The sequence below is a fragment of the Numida meleagris genome, chromosome 1, assembly GCF_002078875.1.
Source record: "Numida meleagris isolate 19003 breed g44 Domestic line chromosome 1, NumMel1.0, whole genome shotgun sequence".
In the NCBI taxonomy this organism is placed as follows: Eukaryota; Metazoa; Chordata; class Aves; order Galliformes; family Numididae; genus Numida; species Numida meleagris.
The window spans coordinates 105,690,435-105,710,322 of NC_034409.1; the positions used below are offsets into that span (position 1 = coordinate 105,690,435).

General features: G+C 41.0%; 1 protein-coding gene across 2 annotated transcripts in view; it reads right to left on the reverse strand.

The window, feature by feature from the left end:
* Nucleotides 1-17,421, reverse strand: part of ERG (ERG, ETS transcription factor) — a 109,075-nt gene extending 91,654 nt beyond the window's left edge. For both annotated transcript variants that reach the window (XM_021405619.1, XM_021405609.1), the window contains exon 1: nt 17,333-17,421. In XM_021405619.1, the coding sequence (XP_021261294.1) occupies nt 17,333-17,371 (39 nt within the window). In that variant the 5' untranslated portion in view covers nt 17,372-17,421. The remainder of the gene's footprint in view (nt 1-17,332) is intronic.

Consider the following 19,888-nt stretch of genomic DNA (forward strand, 5'->3'; position numbering starts at 1 on the left):
GCTCTGAGCTAGCAATAGCTGTGTTAGGAGGACTCTGGTGGAGGAGCAGAGTCCAGGCAAAACCCAGCCACCTACCCCCACGCTGTGCAAAACTGTTTTTGGCTTGCTTCCGCCCTGAGCACATTAAGCTAGAACAGCAAAGCAAAGGTGGGGGCGGATCATGTCTGGACTGGAGCAAACAAACAGAAACACTTTCTCCAAAGACTGCCTGAAAGATTTAATATGAGTAGTTTTTGGAGCCCATCTATCATTTTCGTTTGGCACTATTATAAATCAAATAATCCCTTGATCCAGAGAAGGCACTGACGAGACTCAAGTCAGGCCTCCAGAAAGGATGTGCTCCTTAACTTGGAAAGTTGGCAGATGATTTAATTTTGTTAGCAAATTTGACAGTGTCATAGGAATTTTCCAAAATCAAAGAGCCCTTTCATAGGCTCCCCTACCCAATACTCAATCCAATGTCTAAGAATAACATTCAGCCCTCATTAATTAATGATATCAGCCCGAATAATGTCAAATTGCCTCAGAGACCTTGCTGGGATGGATGAATCACACCCGGCTGGCTCCAAGGCTCTTACTCTGACAAACTGCAGTGTGTGATGATGGGCTGCTTTGCCTTGAAAGCTTTCACCCACAGCGTCCTGACAGCCCTCAGCCTAACCCCCTCCAATGCATGTGCACAGCGCCAAGGGGAGTCCGTGAGATTAATGGGTGTCTGAGATAACATTCAGCTCCTTGACTGCTGAACTCAAATCTAGGCTATGTAGGTCTACTGCTGGGATGACAGAAATGTTATCCAAAATGTTAACTTTGCCATCAACCATGGACAGATGTCTTCTGGAAACTTGATCAGACGCTCTCCACTTTGGTCATTCAGCGAGGCAGCATGCTTGCTTGGTCACGTTTTCTTCTTCAAGAGATATCTTCCTTGTTCATGGAGTGGCTACCAAGCAGGGAGTACTGAGCCACTAATGTGACACCAGTGTGTCTCTGATGCATGCAGGACCTCAGTCAACTTGGTTATGTCTGCTGGGTGCTCTACTTCACTCTGGCTATGTCAGAAAGGAGAACATTTTGTTTTTCATGCCAGTTAGGTGGTGCTGCACCTTTTCATGTACTCTGTTCAACACAATCAAGAGCAAACTGCAGAGATCCACTGACTTTTGAGATTCATTACAGAAACAAGTTCAGATGCAAGGGTGAAAGGCCACAAAGAAATCTACACCTGAGAGTCGTAATTTTGTTGAAATGTCTCTCAAATTTTTACAAGGGTAGATAGTGGTAGGACAAGGGGAAATGGTTTTAAACTAAAGGAGGGAGGTTTAGATTAGATGTCAGGGGGAAGTTTTCCCCTCAGAGGGTGGTGAGGTGCTGGAACATGTTGCTCAGAGAATCTGTGGTGCCCCATCCCTGGAGGCGCTCAAGGTCAGGTTGGATGGGGCCCTGGGCAGCCTGAGCTGGTGGGGGGCAACCTTGCCCATGGCAGGGTTGGGGCTGGCTGGGCTTTGAGGTCCCTTCCAAGCCATGACATTCTGTGATTCTGTGATTCCTGCAACACTTGCTCTGCTGATAATATTCCAACATGGGAAAAGATATACCAGCTGTCTTTATAAATTTACAGTTTTACTGAAGTCATAATGATGTATGAAAACATCTTGACTGCTTCCCAATTGCACTGTACTAACATTGATATAAAAACCACCTTGTCTCTACTTGCAACAGAATCACAAATCCACTCTAAGTTTTCACATACCCACACCTTCTGCTTTCTGCGATAGCTGGAAGAGCAACGATTCCTTATCTATCAGTCATGAGCCTGAGGTTTAGCCATATTTGAACATCACAGTCTTTTTACGTAAATGTTGCATTCCTAAGGCCTCATGAAAAATTTACAGACCCGAACAACAGCCATACTGTTTAACGCATCTGAATAAATGTTTATTCGCAGATGCCCTCCCTTCCCTGTGCAGTGGCATGGCTGGCCAGGCGTGCATGCTGTCTCCTTCCCCAGCACACTACTCTCCCCTCAGCCACCATGCTCCCACCACGAGCAGGCCTGACACCGCCACACTGGGCTGAACTGTGCTCAATGTAAACACCAGCTCAGCATAAACACACGTGTGGCGTTCAGTGCAGGATCCCGGTCACGGAGGCGAAATGTCAGAGAGACAAAGCTGGGACTCGTCTTTTTGTGCGGCATTTGTTTATATGCTGCACACGTTGCGCCCAGTAATGCGAAGCCATCAGTTTCAAGTTACAAATACACCATAAATGCCATAAGTAATTTATTTCTCTGCCCTGCCTGGGAAAGCAAATTTGGGATTTAAAAAGAAAATCTTATTTGATGCTGATGTATTCTGATTGCCGCTCCAAATATATGTGCTTTTACTTTGCATAAGCATCGTTTTGATGCAATAGCCAAAGCACTAAAAGGGCTTGATGCTGAGGGATGGGACTTCTGGGCCCCCTCCCCAAATAATTTTCAGTGCAGTGAACAGATTTGAGAAGAGTTTAAACATTCTATGACTCTAAGGTATTGTGGTAGTTCCAAAAGTGATGAGTTTCAGACATGTACATTCTGAAGAGGCACTGGCAAAGAATTCTGTGAAAAGCATTAAATCTTGAAGAAGTCATTCTCCTAACGCATTCTGAAAAATTACGCTGGTGATTGCATTTGAAAAATCTGGTAATGTTAATTTCACCACTGAAATATGATTTCTTTTAAAAGCTTTTCCCTTCATGGTCCCTGCCATAGGATCCACCCCAACATCTGGAGAACAGAATCGACGCTGACAGACTAATGCACATGTGGAGGAGTGTGTCTGCTACTTCGCTGCTTCTCAGGACAGACACATTGTCTCTTTTCGGTTCTCTGTGTCCCCTCCTTTTCTCTTCCAATTTTTCCCCCTTTAATAAGACTGCAGATGTTTTCCAGCTCTGCTGTGAATGTGACCAGTATGCGATATTGCATTGCATCTACACGGAATGTCTGGCTTAGGTGATACCAAGCGGTTACTGCCCTGACTTTGAATGCTTGCTAGGTTATTAACCAGCACATCTGGCCCTCTCCCTAGGAGGGTGAGTTCTGCAGTGCCCCAGGAATTTCTTTCATACACTACTTTTATTAGCTTTTCAAAAGAATACAGATCACCACTGGAAAAGGAAGACTTAGGTCATTTGCAAACATATTGGTCCCCTACCTGTTTGCCATGTTTAAAAAGTAACAGCAGTCAAAACCCATTATTTGATTTTCAGAATTAATCCTCCATGATTTTAAGGCAATCCTATTGTTCTTGTATTTGAAGCATGCCTCACTGAAAAAAAAACAGCTGCTGAGTTGTGAGAGATAGAATTAAAAAAAAAAAAATGTTTCAGAAAGCCACAAAAATAACTTTGTTTAGAAATACAGCTCCCGAAACATTAATTCCTAATCCTACTTTTCTTGTGGGCCCCAGTCCATCATCGCAAGAGGGAAAACCAAAATATTCCAGGCTAAAGCAAAAGAAAGAAGTGCGTGTGTAGCTGCAGAGACCAAATTTATCTCCTTTGCCCACACATGGAAGTTACACAGGACGTGAAGCTAGAACGCAAGAGTTATATTACTACTATAATTTTCCCATCTGGACATCCCTATTTCAGTAATGTAAGAGTGGCCTTTTCTGGTTTTGTTTATGTCACTTCCGAAGCAGTTTAAAGCAACTGGGAAAACTACTTTTGTCTTCTTGCTGACAAAAAGCATCCACATGGGGGAGTTACAGAGGTAGCTCTCTGACACATTCCTACTACCTGCCTAGCAAAGCCCAACGTTCATGGCTAGCAAACCTGGGGAAAACGCTGCCTGCTTACCTACCTACTCACCTACCTACATGGAAGTCCACCTTTCCAGGAGGAACTTCCCTCTTTGTGAGTTACGTGGAACTGCTGTGCACACTTCAAGTGCAGGAAATATTCTCTACACAGAGCTAATCAAGCAGAGAAAAAAAAAATATTTGCTGGAACTGTTAATCAATCTCTTTTGAAGATTTTTGAGGCCAGATTTTCAGAAGCTGTCAGCACTCTCCAGCTTCCATTGCTCGAAGTAGGAGCTGTTTGGCACTCGGAGCTTTTGAAGGGCCGATACTTCATGTAGGTGTTTAAATGGGAGCTCTGCTCTGCATTAACCTTTTTTGATTGCTTTTGGCTAGGCTAACCATCCAGAAATATCACATTGAAAGAGGAACACGTAAGCACTCACAGAAAGCATATTTTGAAACTGTATGCATAAATAGCACATACTGCTCCAGCCAGGAAAAAGAAACAACATTCTGTGATTTCCCCAACCAAGGGGGACTGCCAGGCAAAAAGTTCACAAACTTCAGTAAATTCATACAATGAAAACAAAACAAAAATTTCTAATTATGTAAATGAAAACAGTGAATGTTTTCAAGAATGTCACAACCTACTCGGAGATTTCTGCCAAACAGAACAAGAAGTTAAGTCCCTCAGATAAAATCCTGATTTCTTTAGATCAATATCAAAACAAAAGAGATGCCGAGTCAAAACTCTAAGCCCTAGATTCTAATATCAAATAAATCAAAGCCAATGGAACAGAAAGATCTTCTCACCTCCTCAGGTCTGAATCTTCTGAAAAGCCCACCTTGGCAGCAATAGACTTGGCATTATTCATTCAGCTCCAATCTTAAAAACAATCACAATTCATTTGGTCCACTAAAGTTCATGGAAATCCTTACAGAGAATTTTGTTGTGCTTGCCTATTAATTGCATTGTCTTCATAAGGCTTTCTGTCCTGAAAACGGAGGCACTAGCACAGAAATTCAACTGAGATTGTTTTTCCCCCTCTTCTGCTGCTTTTATTTAACAAAAAAAAAAAAAAAAAAAAAAAAAAAGAGAGAGAGAGAGAAAGAGAGAGAGAGAGAAATGGTAGAAGTTCCTTACAGGAGTTGGAAGAGGACATCTGCAGGCAATTTAACATGAGGGTTTGTTTCTGTGTCAGCTGGCAACCCCTGGATAACTCTGTCATGTAACTTCTATGCTAAAACATGATGTAGGACAACTAGTGAGATGGGTAAGTATGGCAGCACATCAGTTTCATTTGATTAAGATTTATACTTTTCCAAAGGGAGCAGCCCTGCCATAAACTATGAAAACAAATACAATCCTGCCGCTGAATGACTGCCCCACCCCAATTCACCCCAACAGAACTGACCTTCATCAAACCCACTTTCTGCTGCAGCCCATGAATATGTCCTCCTTCCTTCCAGTGAAGGAATTCAAAGAGAAACAGCAAACACTATTTTTTTTTCAGAGGAGGGAAATATCTCTAATTCTTTCATGGATAACCATCCCTCCATTGCATCAGTAAAGATCCAGTTTAAACTCATTTGGAGGTGATGGCAGCAGAATGTAGAAGGGCTCATGCAAGCAGGAGGCCAGTCCTAACATTAGCGTCTCAGTCTGCTGCTTCCTGTCGATTTTAAAAGGATGCTCAGAAACACAGCCTGGTATCAAAAGAGAGCTCTGGAGATAACCCAGCTCACAAAGTTCTCCCACTCCATGTGTTTGACTTCCTCCCAATTAGGGGAGTCTGGTCAAGTGAGGAATGCTTATTCATTCTGGTTCCACTTCTGTTCTTGCATCAGATCTTATGTATCTTGACATTTATAGCAGTGCATTTTAGACTGAGGCACTGATTAGATGCAATTGTTAAAATTACCTTCCTCCCCCTTCCTCTCTGCGCGTATGCTTTGGTTTGAATTATTAGCAATTTAAAAATCAATCTCAGAGTTAAATGTTTAACGATATAATTGCTTCTGTTACCTAAATTTGTTTAGTTTGGGCTTTATTAGCATGTAATATCTGAAAGTATATTTTCCTCTGTCTGAGTTAATGATGTCTGCTGCAATGGCTCACACTGCTAGCCGACTGGCTGCAGTTCTGGGGCGATTCTGAAGAAATTGGAAAGATTTTCTGAAACTGTAACTAAGGAGTAGGTGGATTCCCTTAGTTTCTGTGACTGAATGAATCTGAACTCTCAGCTGGCCTCCACTTCAAGTTTAAAACAATTTTTTGTTCACTCTGAGGTCATTTTGAGGGCCTCTAAATCTAAACGTTGGCAGAAAAGTTCTACTGACCCGGATTGGGGCCCGTATGCCTAGTAGGTGCCAGCCATGCAGCACGCTGTGCTCTGCAGCCATTATCCCAGATTTTCTCCATGGAGAGCCCTGTGGGTGCTCAGGTGAATGGGCTCCTTTTAGAGGAAGCTTGGAGGCTGGGAGGTACACTAATGTTCGGGATACGGCTGCTCCTGCATGGCAGGTCATCTACCCCTCACTTTCCAAAGGATTGCTACATTTATGTAAAATGTTATATGGATGTAATTATATCCTATTGAGACTTAGAGCTAGCACATTTAAGAAAGGCTTGAGTATATCCCTAGTTCTGGTGTTAAATATTAAGGATATGTTCTGTAAAGTGGGATTAAGATTGTCTAATGATGAGATCCTAAAAGACCACCTGTGCTTAGCATAACCATGGTAGACTCCTTGTGTGAAGAGTGGAAAGACAGAGGCGCTTCCCAAGGACAGTTCATCTCTTCCTAAGAGGGGTCTCTTCCCATTCTCTAAAGAGACAACCCATAACCTGCTTAAACTAAATACCAACCAAAAACAGCTACAGTTAGGTGAGCATCCTGTTTAACACAGCCTCAGATTCTCCCTGTCATTTGCCATTTCAAAGTTCTCCTGTCTTATTCTATTTCAGGTATGAAGTGTTATGTTTGCAACATCAGGTGCTGCGACCAAGAAGTAAGCATGCAGAGGTAAAAAGAGTTACATGTTTGAGAAGTGCCCCCTCCCATTTCCAGTTCTTTCCCAAGGGCATGGATGTTCAACCCTTTGGCTTGCCTGGGCTGCTTTGACTGAAGAGGAATTGTCTTGGGCCACAAATATATAGGTCACTCCAAAAGTAATGCCTCTCATTTATTTCCATGGAAACTACAACAGGTACGAAGTGCACAGTAACACTGTTTGATAGAGCAAATTCTCAGCTACACAAAAACATTTTCCAGCGCAGTCACCAGCACTAGCTCTACATTTTTGCCAGGAATGAACAAGGGCCTGCATGGCGTGCTTGTAAAAATCTGCACCAGTGGAGGTGAACCACTGTCGCTGTCACCACTGCTGAAACGCATCACCCACCACCTGACTGTGTTCACATCTGCTGTTTGATTTCCATCAATGTTCAGCAAGCATTGATGTATTTCAGTGGGAACTGTTTTTTCTGCATGGAGAAATTCAGTGACACACCTTTGCACTTCCATGCCAGACGCCATTGTGTCAGGCCACTCCTCTGCTGCCATCTGCCACATGGCAACAACAGGTAATGGGATATTGGTAGAAAGATTCAACCTCTACTGCCATACCACCACCATTTGCCTCTGACATCGTGGATCAACAAAATAAAATAGGAGGCATTACTTTCATGGCTGTTCTCATTCAATATATAATATAGTTAATGTATATAAGTAACAAATCATTTTAATTTTTAATGTTCTTAAATTAAAACATAAAAAGGAGAGGAACAAAACCATAAAACTAGTGGGATATGTGACCTTGCTTTTGTGAAACTAACACATCAATCTGATTTGATGACAGTGGTTGCAATTCTCAGTGAGTTCTCCAGGTGGTCACGAGATTTTTGATGAAATCTCATTTTTCCTGTACTTCATCCTTGAAAACAGTTTTTCACAAATATACACACTGCCAAAAAGCAATGATGTGAATTAAACGTGATTGTGAAGTGAGGGATATTTCTCCCCCTCATGAAAGTCCAGTAGAGACACTGTAAGATTTTTGAGTTGAATGTCTGATTGCAACTCTACGTATTCTAGTTGAAAATTTGCAGGTTGTGTATTTATGCTGACTGAATATGGAGTTGTTTGCAATCTTGAAACTTGTTCTCAAATTCCTTTATCACAATGGAAAGTATGGCTGTGTATTTTTTGCTGTTCACAGGACTGTGTTTAGCCAGTGTATCAAAATGCATACAGTTATTTGCCATAACCTGAGTTAGCACTGCACTGTTTCATCTGCTTGTCTTGGTTTCAGCCCAGACAGGGTTAATAGCGCACTGATGTTTGGCCATTGCTGAGCAATGGGTGCATGCTGGCTGCCGCCATGATGAAGCAGGGCAGGGGGCAGGCCACACTGCAAGCTGTGCCAGGCCGCATGCAGCCCTTGGGCCGCAAGCTGGACATGCTTGTTCTAGGGATTGCGGAAACAAAGCCTAGTGTCTGTTCAGATTTCTGCTGCCATCAGTTTACCACTGATTTAAGCCTACACACTCCAGTTTGCTCTTTACGACACCTATCAGAGAAGTGTATGCAGTGCTCAGCCCAAGAGCTGTCTCTGTTGGACACGATATTCTCACGTTTGTAGGATTCCTCACATGTTATTCACACTGATGACATCTGCCAGGTTTTTGTGTTCCTGGAAAACCTTGATATGTGACCAAGGCAGTATGGACAAACAATTATGTAAGCTCATCTGAGAAAGCTCTCAGCACACTACAGATTTATCTGCCTCCTTTTGAGCACTACTGCTATGCAAGGAGGTGTTGATGACTGCCAGCAAGTTTATCTTTGATCCAAGGTAATCACTGGCAATAGGAAATGTATGAGGGTTGCTCTGAAAGCAAAACCTCCTATTTTATCATGTTGGCCCACGACATTGGAGGCAGATGTTGGTGGTATGGCAGTAGAGGTTGAACCTTCCCACCAATATCCCACTACATGTTGTTGCTGTGTGACAGATGGAAGCAGAGGGGCTGTCTGACACAATGGCATCTGACATGGAAGTGTATATGAAGCAAAGGTGTGTCACTGAATTTCTCCATGTAGAAAAAATGGCACCTGCTGACGTTCATCAATGCTTGCTAAACATTGATGGAGACCAAACAGTGGATGTGAGCACAGTGAGGTGGTGGATTATGCACTTCAGCAGTGGTGACAGAGACAGTGTTTCACCTTCACTGGTGCAGATTTTTATAAGTGTGGCATGCAGGCTCTTGTTCATCACTGGTAAAAATGCTGCGCTAATGGCGCTGACAGTATTTTGTAGCTGAGAATCTACTCTATCAGTGTTATTGTGCTCTTTGTACCTGTTGTAGTTTCAATGGAAATAAATGAGAGGCATTACTTTCAGAGCATGCTATGTACTTATGCAGGGCAACATTTGGGTTTTGCAGGCTATTTGGCAGTTTATGGGGACAGCACTGCTCCTGTCATCCTTTCTGTTTCTCCAGGGCAAAAAGGAAAGGATGTGCGTTTCTGATAAATAAACAAAATTGCCCCAAGAATACACTTAAGTTACAGAAGTAGTTTCTCCTGAGAAAACACTCCTGGAAGTACCCAGATGCTGGCTACTGGTTTGAGCCACAGAAGAAATATTTTTTCACAGAGAGTTTGAACAAGCTTTGGAAAGTACATTGAGTCTGAAAATATCACACAAAATACGGGCAAAGACTTATGGCAAATGATAAAATAGCAAGTTGGTGGAATCTAATCAAATACCCATAACTATTTATGAGGTAATGTCTGTATTAATAATCTAAAGAAGGGGATTAAACAACACATCAGTGAAAGATATTACACTCCAAAGTCAACTCTGGAACAACACTGAGACTAGTGAAGTACTCCAAAAAGGGTCCTGAGATTAAAACAGGCTAAGAAAAAAAAGGGGGTTCAGATATAATAAGAATGGTTGTCAGCGTAAGCCTGCAATATGAGACAGAAAAAAAACAACCACTAGAACTCTCTTCCCACCTAAAAAAAAAAAAAGAGAGAGAGAGAGAAGGGGAGAGGGAGAGAGGATGAGAGGTTTGTTTTTGCAGTGTATGCAGAAGAAACACATGTTCAAGTTTGAAGCAGCTCTCCCTGCTCATGGGCTGCTGGAGAACCAATCAGCCTTTGGGGTATGCCTGTCAACTCTAGGAAGCATTACTAGAAGGATAACAACACAATGATTTGTGACCAAGCAACAAGTACAACTGAAAGCACATCTAGACGCAGCTGCAATGGTGATGGGGGGAAAGCTGCCCAGCCCAAGTCACCTGAAACAGACTGTAACCAGAACTAATGTGGATGGGCTGTGGGACACCTGGTGACCTCCCCGGGGCTCCCCCTGTAAATATCCCTCTTTAAAAAGGTGAGGAGGAGGAAAAGCATTGTGAAATTAAGAGAGCTGGAATCTGAACAGAGCTGATACACAAAGAATAGTTGAAGGGGGAGAAGAATGGATGAATACGTGGAAGTGTTTCATGATAATGAGCCTTGTGGAGTAATCTCTCAAGGAAGGATAAAGATGATTGATTCATTGATTGGGATATTTATGACCAGGTCAAGGCAAAACACAAATTCAATGTACATGTAATTGTAATTTCTTACTAAATAGGAGATAATCTCTATGCATCTGCAATAGCTCTGGGCAGGTGTCAAGGAAGGAGGAGACTGTCGTTGCAGCTTTTTGGAGTCCAGGCTGCCCAAGAACCATTCTGTTTAGAGCCTCCGGAGGTTGGCCATCTCACAACCCTTCAGTTCTTAGCTGCAGAGTTATGAAACACAGCACAGTTGCTTGAGCTAATGTAGTTGAATGGCCCCATCTGTCAGGATGGCTCTAACAGCAGGAGGCACCTCCCTTGGCAGTGGGCTTGAGAGATTTATAGGCAGGAAAATGAGCCTCTGATCTGGGAGCCCTCAGTCCAGTCTCTAGAGGGGAGAAAAGAGGAACGGTCTCCATCTTCTCTCCCGGTTTCCTCCTTGTCCTTGACCCAAACTATCTGGTCTGTTCTTGCCCAACTTTTCCTTATGTCTACTCCCCATCCTCAGCTTACCATCCTAGCCCTGGTTTCCATGACTGTCCATTTTATGATTTCTATCCATCAGCAGTAGAAATGTGCAAACTTTTATTGGGCTGGCTGGCTGTAGAAGTGAGATTTGAATATATCTGATTCTGCATACCAAAGGGCTAGTGTAAAACATTGCATTGAAAATGCATTTGGTGCTCTTTAGTTTGCTCTTTCTCACTTATGAAAAAGATAAATTTTGTTTAAAAATGGCCTCACTTAAGGAATTATCCATGCCATTAGTCCCCAGAACAATAGAGATTAAAGTCTTCAGACCATCCCCTATCAAAAAACATACATTTCTTTGAACATGTCATTAACACTGCTTTCCATCTGGCTGTTGGCAGCAATCTTGGATTTGCTCCGAATTGCTGAAAGTTCATCAATTATAGTACATAGAAGCCATTATCTCTCTTTTCCTTTTGCAAGGAGGTATTTGCTCAGGCAGAGGGAAGGAGATAGAGTTCAAGGAAAAAAAAATACTGATGCAAACTCCATGGCAATCATTCTGCTACAGTCCAGAATTCAAAAATTCTGAGAAATAAATTACGATTTCTGCATACAATGAGATTCTAGTGTTTGAATACAGTAGTGATTCTGGCATTATTACATGTAAATGATGTATGCTGACATAGGGTGGAAGTAACACACAAGATTTTAAGCCTGGCAGTCTGAGGGCTTAGTGAATGAGTGCTGGTGCAGAGGAGTGTTATCCACATTCATAATAAACTCATGTGCTTTATTTTACGAGAATCCAGATTAAACCATGCCTATCATTCAAAACCCGATTTAACAACTGTGATCCAGCTAGAATAATTAGTAAGAAGCATAGTGAAATGGAAACAGTGTTGTTATCCTGTCAGTAAAAAGCCATGGGAAGAGCTTTTAAAGTTTTGCCAGAATAATGAATGAAGTACACGGTGAGGGGTAAGCAAAGGGGATGGGTTTTACAGCTACTCAGCAGCAGCAGCTTCATGGCCTGCTGATAGGGATGCCTTTTCACATCTGTCAGTGAGGGACATTTGTAACCCATGAGAGGAGAGCATGCATGCAGCAGTTATCCTGAAGCAGATGTCAGGCAGCAAGTTTGCAGCCCAGATGAGCCGCAGTAGCCTGTTTACCTTGGTACAGTAGGCTTAAGCACACCTTCTCTCAGCTAGAGGCCATGGCAGGCATTTTGTCCATGGGATGATCACTACTTCACACCTGTAGAAGGTCTGGCTTATTTTTCAACAGTTATCAGTCCATATTTTTTGAGAGAGAGGGAGTATGTTATCAAACTGACTCCAGTGGTGACATATCATAATACAGTAGTATTATACACTCAGTTTGGATTGCCTATTCAACTATTCTGCCATTAGCTTACTTCACATGTGACTGTGGGCAAATTTCTCCAGACTTTTGGCTCAGATATCCATGCTCTCACTCTTAGCTGAGTTGCCCAAATATCATTTAATAAGCAGTGAAGGAAGTGCTTGAGCAATGCAAGGAATCTACAAAGACAAGGCTCATAGCTTAGTCAAAGAGAGGTGGGAGGAAAACCCTGGCCTTTATGAATCAGTAAAATGAGAATAATAGTAGCACTGTCCTTCCTTTCTTGTCCCCTGTGCCTATTCAGGCAGAGACTGTATCATGCGTACAAAATTCCCAGCATAATGGTATTTTGGAGCCTATTTAGAGATTTTACAATTCCAGGAAAAATAACAGATTATATCAGACCCAGAATATGCTCTTTAATTATTAATATGAGTGAAACAAATCAGATTTAACCTAACACAATATATTAGGCTAATCCAGAAGCATCTCTGCACTGCTACAACTTGAATTCCTGTGTACACTTTGGCCAACAAAGGAGCTTTGAGATCAGACTTCATAATGCTTCCAATGGGATTCCGTGCTTGAAAATATGCATGTGACATCTAATTTGTAGCCCAGGCACCTAAGTGATAAACTCAGGAGTAGATTTCAGAAACAGCTCTGAGGTAATTGTTTTATTTTTTCTGAGAAACCAGATTTTTATTTCATTGTAATATCACATACACCTTTCAGATTTGGTAGCCTCGATTTGAAATTTAAAGGCAACAATCTCTAGTTACATCCATTAAAAAAAAAAAAAAAAAAAGGTGCTCATACAGACCAGCTGAATTTGGCTAAAAGTTTTGGATGTTCTCTTTGATTAAGCTTTCTGAGACATAAAGAATCCCCTTTCTCAAGTTCTACAAGGCAGACGTAGGCTATACAATCCACAAGCACCTCTGTTCAGCTGTTGCCATTCACTTGTCTCTTCCTTTATCCTAAATCACAGAATCTTTAATCACTAAGGAACAGAAAAACCTGGGTATAGGCAGGCCAAATCTTTCACTGGCATAGCTCAACATTGCTTCAATGAATCACACTCATTTACCCCAGGGCTGGCTTCCTTCCTGACAAATGTAGTAATTTGCTTGCCTACATTGCTGTAACTTGGACTCTTCCACTCCCAACAAGGAGTAAAGGAACACCACAAATTCTTTTTTTTCTGAGAAGCAGGTCAGTGAAATCCCTACCAGTCATGGTACAAGCTAACTAAAGCCAAATAAGCATTTGGTCTTTGCAAACAAGACTGCTAGAAGTAGAATTAAACCCTTAAAAAAATAGAAGTTTTATTAAAGAGACAGCATTCACAAAGCATACATCCTTACAGACAAAATGCAGATCTGAGATATGACTTGCACAGTGTTTCTATGGTTACTAAAACTAGAACTTAATCAATAGGAGAAAAAAAAAACATTTAAAAATGTATATGCAAAACAATTAGTCTTGCCCATTCAAAGAGACAGTCCAGCCACTAACTTCTTCAAAACATTTCTTTTGAGTCTAATGAGCTATAACTCTTGCAAAGATGTTTTAATTAATGCCAGTGTAAGCAGCTAGATCCTTATGTAGCTTCAGTGACTAAAACTGGGTTAGCAGAAGCAACACAGTTCAGACTGACAAAGACTCAGTTTCCTGGTGAAAATGGTATCCAGAATTTCCATGCAGAACCTCATTTCGAAAAATAGGAAAATAGTGTTCGTTCTAGGAGTGACGCTTAGTGTATATAGGAGATCTATTTTTGTCATGCTTGAAATTTTCTGTTGGTGACTGAAGGATCTTGATCCCCTGGCAGCACAGACAAAAATATTCCTTAATATTATACTTAATATTAAACATTTTATAGCTCGCAATTAAAATGACAGCCCCTTCTGGTGGCATGGGGAGGGTGAGATGTGAGGACAGAGCAGGTTACAAACAGTCATCTGTACAGACTTCTCTGCAATTTTCAGACTCATTAGAGAAAACATATTCCAGAAGAGTGAGAGGATACACAAATTTTGGTATTAACGTGAATGCATCGCAGCCAATCTCCTTATACTAAAAAACTATACATATGACTTTCCAAAAATAATTTGTTCATTCTAATTACAGATACCAGAAAGTAAAAATTCATTTGCCTAGCTTTAAATCAAATACAAACCTATTTTCTTAACAGTTTGTCATTAATCCAAACTAATGGTACTATTTTAACACTTTAGCAACATCAAATTTTATTAAATTAAGGTGCTGAACTTGAACCCACAAGCTGCTGGGCACATCCTCAACTTTACTGATATGAATATTCTTACTTATTTCAGCCCACTCAAAAGTACCACAAGTGTGGAACTGCTTGAAAATCAGGGTCAAAATTCCCCATAGTCTGCTGAACTGGAACTAAGGCTCAGAATATATACATCCATTTTTCAGTCCACAGGAAATGTTTCTGTCTCTTATGTCTGGGCATAAAACAAGCCTGTGGCCCAGGCATAACTACACATTAGGGAGCAACAGGAACACAAGTTCACCATATCAATTATGAAAGATTCATTCAAGCTGAATGTAACTACAGAATGAAGCTCCCATATAAAATGAGGACAAACATTAAGATTACCAAAACGTTCCCCAAACTGGACAAGATCTGCCTAGGTGCTGAAGTCAGGTTCATATAACTTCCCATTCTGAAATGTATCACAAGAGCTGTGAGATGTGATTATGCTTCCTTCTGGTAGTGCAAAAGGCTGTTTTCAAAATAGCACACGAGAGCTCACATAATACAAATTAAGTCATTCTTGCTGAAAAAAGATGTCTCTGAATTCATATTGCCATATTCATTTATCTTTTGCATTCATTTCCTGCACATGTTCAGGAAGAAAAATTAAAAACAAAAATCTGTCAAATCTTAATAATACAGACACTTCCTAGAAAGCAGTCTTCAAAGTAACAACACTAACTGTGCATGAATGAGGTTATGTCTGCTTATTCAAGGAACAAAATACCAGCAAAGAGCAGCATGTGACTTACCTGATGGAGTACAGTTAAACACAACTATATCAAGGAAGACTGCAATGAGCCCCATATGTTCCTTCAACATCACCATGGCAATTAGAGGCAGAAAAAAACATTACACCAAATAGTCTTTCCTACGTCCAATGCACACTACTTTCTCATGGCTTACTTTTAAGAATGTTTTTACACCCAATTTTAAAGTCTAAATTAATGGCATCAATGGCATCTTCCTGAAGAATGTGTTTAGACTAAAGCAGACCCTAATTACATAAACAGGAATGTGAAGGATTTGGGGTTTATTTGGCTAGTTGTCCTATCCCAAGCAGGACGTTCAAGTAACTGCCTTCCTCCCTTCCTCATGCCCCTTCTCAATGTAGCAACAACTTGTGTGTGCTGTTCTGCTGAAAATAGACTGCTGAAGGCTCCCTTGAACACAGCATTGTTCAGATTGCTGTGCAGCAATCTGTACTCACTGTAAAAAGATGCATACATACTCTGCCTTGTTCCCTCAAATTCTAACTCCCATTGTAAAACAAAACAAAACAAAACAAAACAAAACAAAACAAAAACCTACTGTTTGGCAGAAAGACAGAAACTGAGTTCTTAATGTTTTGGGCTTTTTTTTCTATTAGTGTGGACACTTAGAAAGCATGAAGAGGTACTAAATCCCCATAAAATTTTTGAACTCTTAGTGGTTGAGATCCAGGTGATGAGACATGCGGTGGAGAGACTGCTTATATAAAAACAACGGAGTGCCAGAAGACTGTGAGGGTGTTGGGTTTTGGAAAACTTGGACAGAGGGAAGGGATGAGCTCTCATACCGCTCCCTGTCATTCTAGTATCTAAACACAAACCAAAAATGCTGTAGGGAGTTACACAGAGAGGCTTTTCTTGTTCACTATCTTGCTACAGGAAAAATGAGCTATTTAAAATAACATTTCATTTTTATTCTGTTAAAAATAAGTTGAAAAATGAAGCTCTTCTACAGGGAGCTGCTGACTGGTAGATAGCAGCTGGCTGAGAAGAAACTCCATGAAAGAAGTTGCAGAAAAAGTAACTTCAAGGAAGGACAGACAAACAGAAGGGTGGAGAGACAGAAAGAATAAAAGAAAGCTATTCACTGGCAGCCTGCTTAGCATGGCTGATCTATCCCTTTGATTACAGCAATCTTATTTACCAGCAGTGCTTTCACATGGCAGAGACCACGTGAATGATAAACATGCGGTTTCATCATATTTTTTATACGTAAGCGTCAGCTGCTTTTCCCACCGAAGACACTTCTATATGAGTATTCTTTTTACTTCTGGAAATGAATTGCTGTTCACCTCTAGTAGCCATCAGTTTCCAAACAAAACCTCTAGGTGATAAAGCAGTAAGGCTTAAAGAGAGCACCACCCCCAGTTGGTGAGGCTCAGGTGCTATTTACAGGCAATATCCAAAGATGTCTCATTCATAGCAGTACATCATCAGCTATGCCTGCTAAATGTAGCAGGTTCCTATTCTTCTGTGGAAAAAAAAAAGATAAAAGAACACAGTAATAATAGTAAGAGTTATAATAGTAACAAAGGAGCTGAAAAGCAATGCAGAGCCTTCTGAAGTGTAGCAAAGCAATCCTGTTGTAAGCCTATATAGCACAAGTTCAATGTCTATGCTCCTTTGATTTACACAGAACTAGGCCTTGATTTTTTTTCAAAGGGATGTTTGTTTGAATTTGGCTTTTCACATTGTGTTTATTTTCCTTCTCCATTAACTTCTGCCCCTGGCTTTCATGGACCAAAACTGCGGGCATATGAATTCAGAATTTTCCAAGTAGGTGTTTTTTATTATGCACACAAACTATTGTAGAATGTTCAAGGGTTTTTAAAATTACCCTCAAAATATCCACACATTTCAGAACACATTAAAACAGGTGTCAGCAACAAAGACTGAGTGACTGACTCATGCAATAACATAAATATTGAGGAATAAAAGACCTGGTGCTGCACAGTAGTACAATTTATAAACACACAAGAAGACTTGCAGTATGTATACATATTCTTTAATTTTATCTCTCTCAAAACATCTGAGGACTCACAGTAAACAGGAAACTAACCTTGATGTGAGCTGCTGGATCTGGGACAGTCTGAATCATGTCCTTTAACAGGCCAACGTGTTTACCAGAAGCTCAGATCCCAAGGCAGCTGCATAACCAAAGAAACAAAAGCCATATGATTATATTTAAGAATTTATTTTCAATAGAAATCTCTTATCTTTTTATAGGCAGATAAACACCTTTCCTTACCCAGACCTCCTCAACAACCAGCACAGCTGAAGCCCTAAGACACTTCTGTTTCCGTACAGCCTGGTAGGATAAATTTCAGATAGGAGAAAACAGTTGGCCCTGAAATTCTCACGGAAAAAATGGTCTTTATCTCTAGTGGAGGATTTTCCCAAAATAAGAGCTCTGGGGTGTGTTCTGACTGACTGCACAGCCCTACTAACCAGTAGAGATACCAAGGATTTCCATAATCTCTTCTTTCCAAGGTAAAAAGAAATACAGCAGGTCTGGGACAGATCTGGTGCTGATAGAAGTATGTATCATTTCAATGAAGTTGTGCCCATTTACAAACACTGCAAATGCGGTCCAGCCACCCAATTAACAGCACTTCAGAGCATGGATCTTCTGCGGATCCTTTATCCATGTCTGGTAATGAAGCATAGACGGGTTGGGGCAGGCGGAAGGCATTTGTCTGCATGTGCAGGGGGTGAGGGATTGCTAAAACAATTTTAAATAACAACAATGTATAATTAGAATAATTATACTTTATACGGCAAAGTACTGCTCAGTAACTAGAACATAAATTAAAGGCTGATGAGCTGGGATTGGTAAATCAGGAAACTAGAAAACATATGGAAAAATGTAGAAACATGAATGGCATTTAAAGTAATGTCTTTTTCTCTGCTCTCCCTAAAAGCCTGGAAATTCTCAGTTTTCACACAAGTAGTTTCCTTTTGCCCATGACCTTGAACTTCTGTCATCTTTTAAAGGCAAGGCACTATCTGAACGACGATCTTTTTCTTCAGCGTCATTTTTTTAATTTAATTATCTGTTCCCAAATCAGCACTAACTTGCAGACTGAATTGCAGATAGCTTTTATCTACGTATTCAGGCAAAATGCTGACAGAGTGACACCAAGATGCAGTCTGCCCCAGGATCAGTCCTGATGATGTAAGGAAGCCACGTGTAAACTATGGTATATGGTACTACACAGTGCAATTAAGGATATCTCCATTTAGATCTTAGAACCAGATTTGTTTCCCTTCAAATCAATGAAAACCAAGCACTTAATTATATAGCTTATTATGGAAACCCCAACATGAGCCAAATTCTCATTTAGATTGACTTCTTTCTTGCACACTTTCCTTCGGTGATCAAATGGGATACCGATGTCACAACTTTCAGCAAAGATATTTCTTTCCATGAAGCTTAAATATCTACAAAAGCAATAGACGCTTGTTTCAGTAAAAGTAAACTTTCAACAGCAATGTTGTTCAGATTGATGTCATATACAAATATTAACAGCACTGACATGCCTTTCAGTTCCCTTCTTCCCTTCACTGGTAAATCCACGCCTGTCATGTTATTCATTGCATTTATTGGATTCATATTTTAAGCTTTCAAATGATCATAGACAGAATCTGGAAACTCCTAAATTTCATTTAAACTGAGCAGAAAAAAATATTTTGAACCTAGCTGCTCCAGAACTGCCCCCTGTTGCTCTGGGACAGAAGGAAGCTTTCAGAGCTCAGATTTGCTTAGACCTACTGGAATGGCCTGGGGCTTATAAGTTGCTTGCATTATGCCAGCCTTGGCATATCAGAACTTTCCACCAAGAAAAAAGATCTTTTGTAGGAGAGAAGATGATGGAGAACGTTTGGAAGCTGGGTACCAGCTCTGTACCACACAGTGTGGGAATTAAAGACAAGCAGATGTAAGCCAGTATAAGTTGCAAAGATGCTTTTGTCCATTTGATTTTTAACCTGTACTGCTGTGCAGCAGTGATCCCAAAAGGAGGAATTATGCTTTGAGCTCAACCTTTGGCAGTGTATCCATGTTTCTCTTCTGGATATTCATTCATGCCTCCTCTATGGGGGAACATATTTTGCAAAAGGCATGACTTTTGCCTTTCTACTTTTGCAAATCATTGTTTAAAAGCCGTGACAGTACTCCTTCCTTTTTCCAAACAGAAATATCATTTTAATTACTTCAGCTCCACCTTTACTGGCTGGAGCTGGACGCTTCCAGACATCTGGTACTAACTTTCTGAACCAGATGGTATTTATTGCCAGAACCTCAGCCACCCCCACCCCAAATTTCACGCTGGTTGTGTTTGCGTTTGACAGTCCGTCACAGGGCTGGCATGTGGCAGCAGATTTTGCCCTGCACCCCCTAGCTGGTGTGGCTCTAATTCAAAAGTCCGAATTACACCAAAGTCTGGATTAGGGAGATATCTCTTTCCAGGGAACTGAAACACGGAAATTCTAACACAAACCAAAAGCTAAGTGCTCACTTGAGTGCTTTTCTTCACAAGAGCTTAACTCTTGAACAATATTCATAACCACGGAGCAGGTTTCCTTGCAGTTGCTGGCATCACAGATTGCTGACATT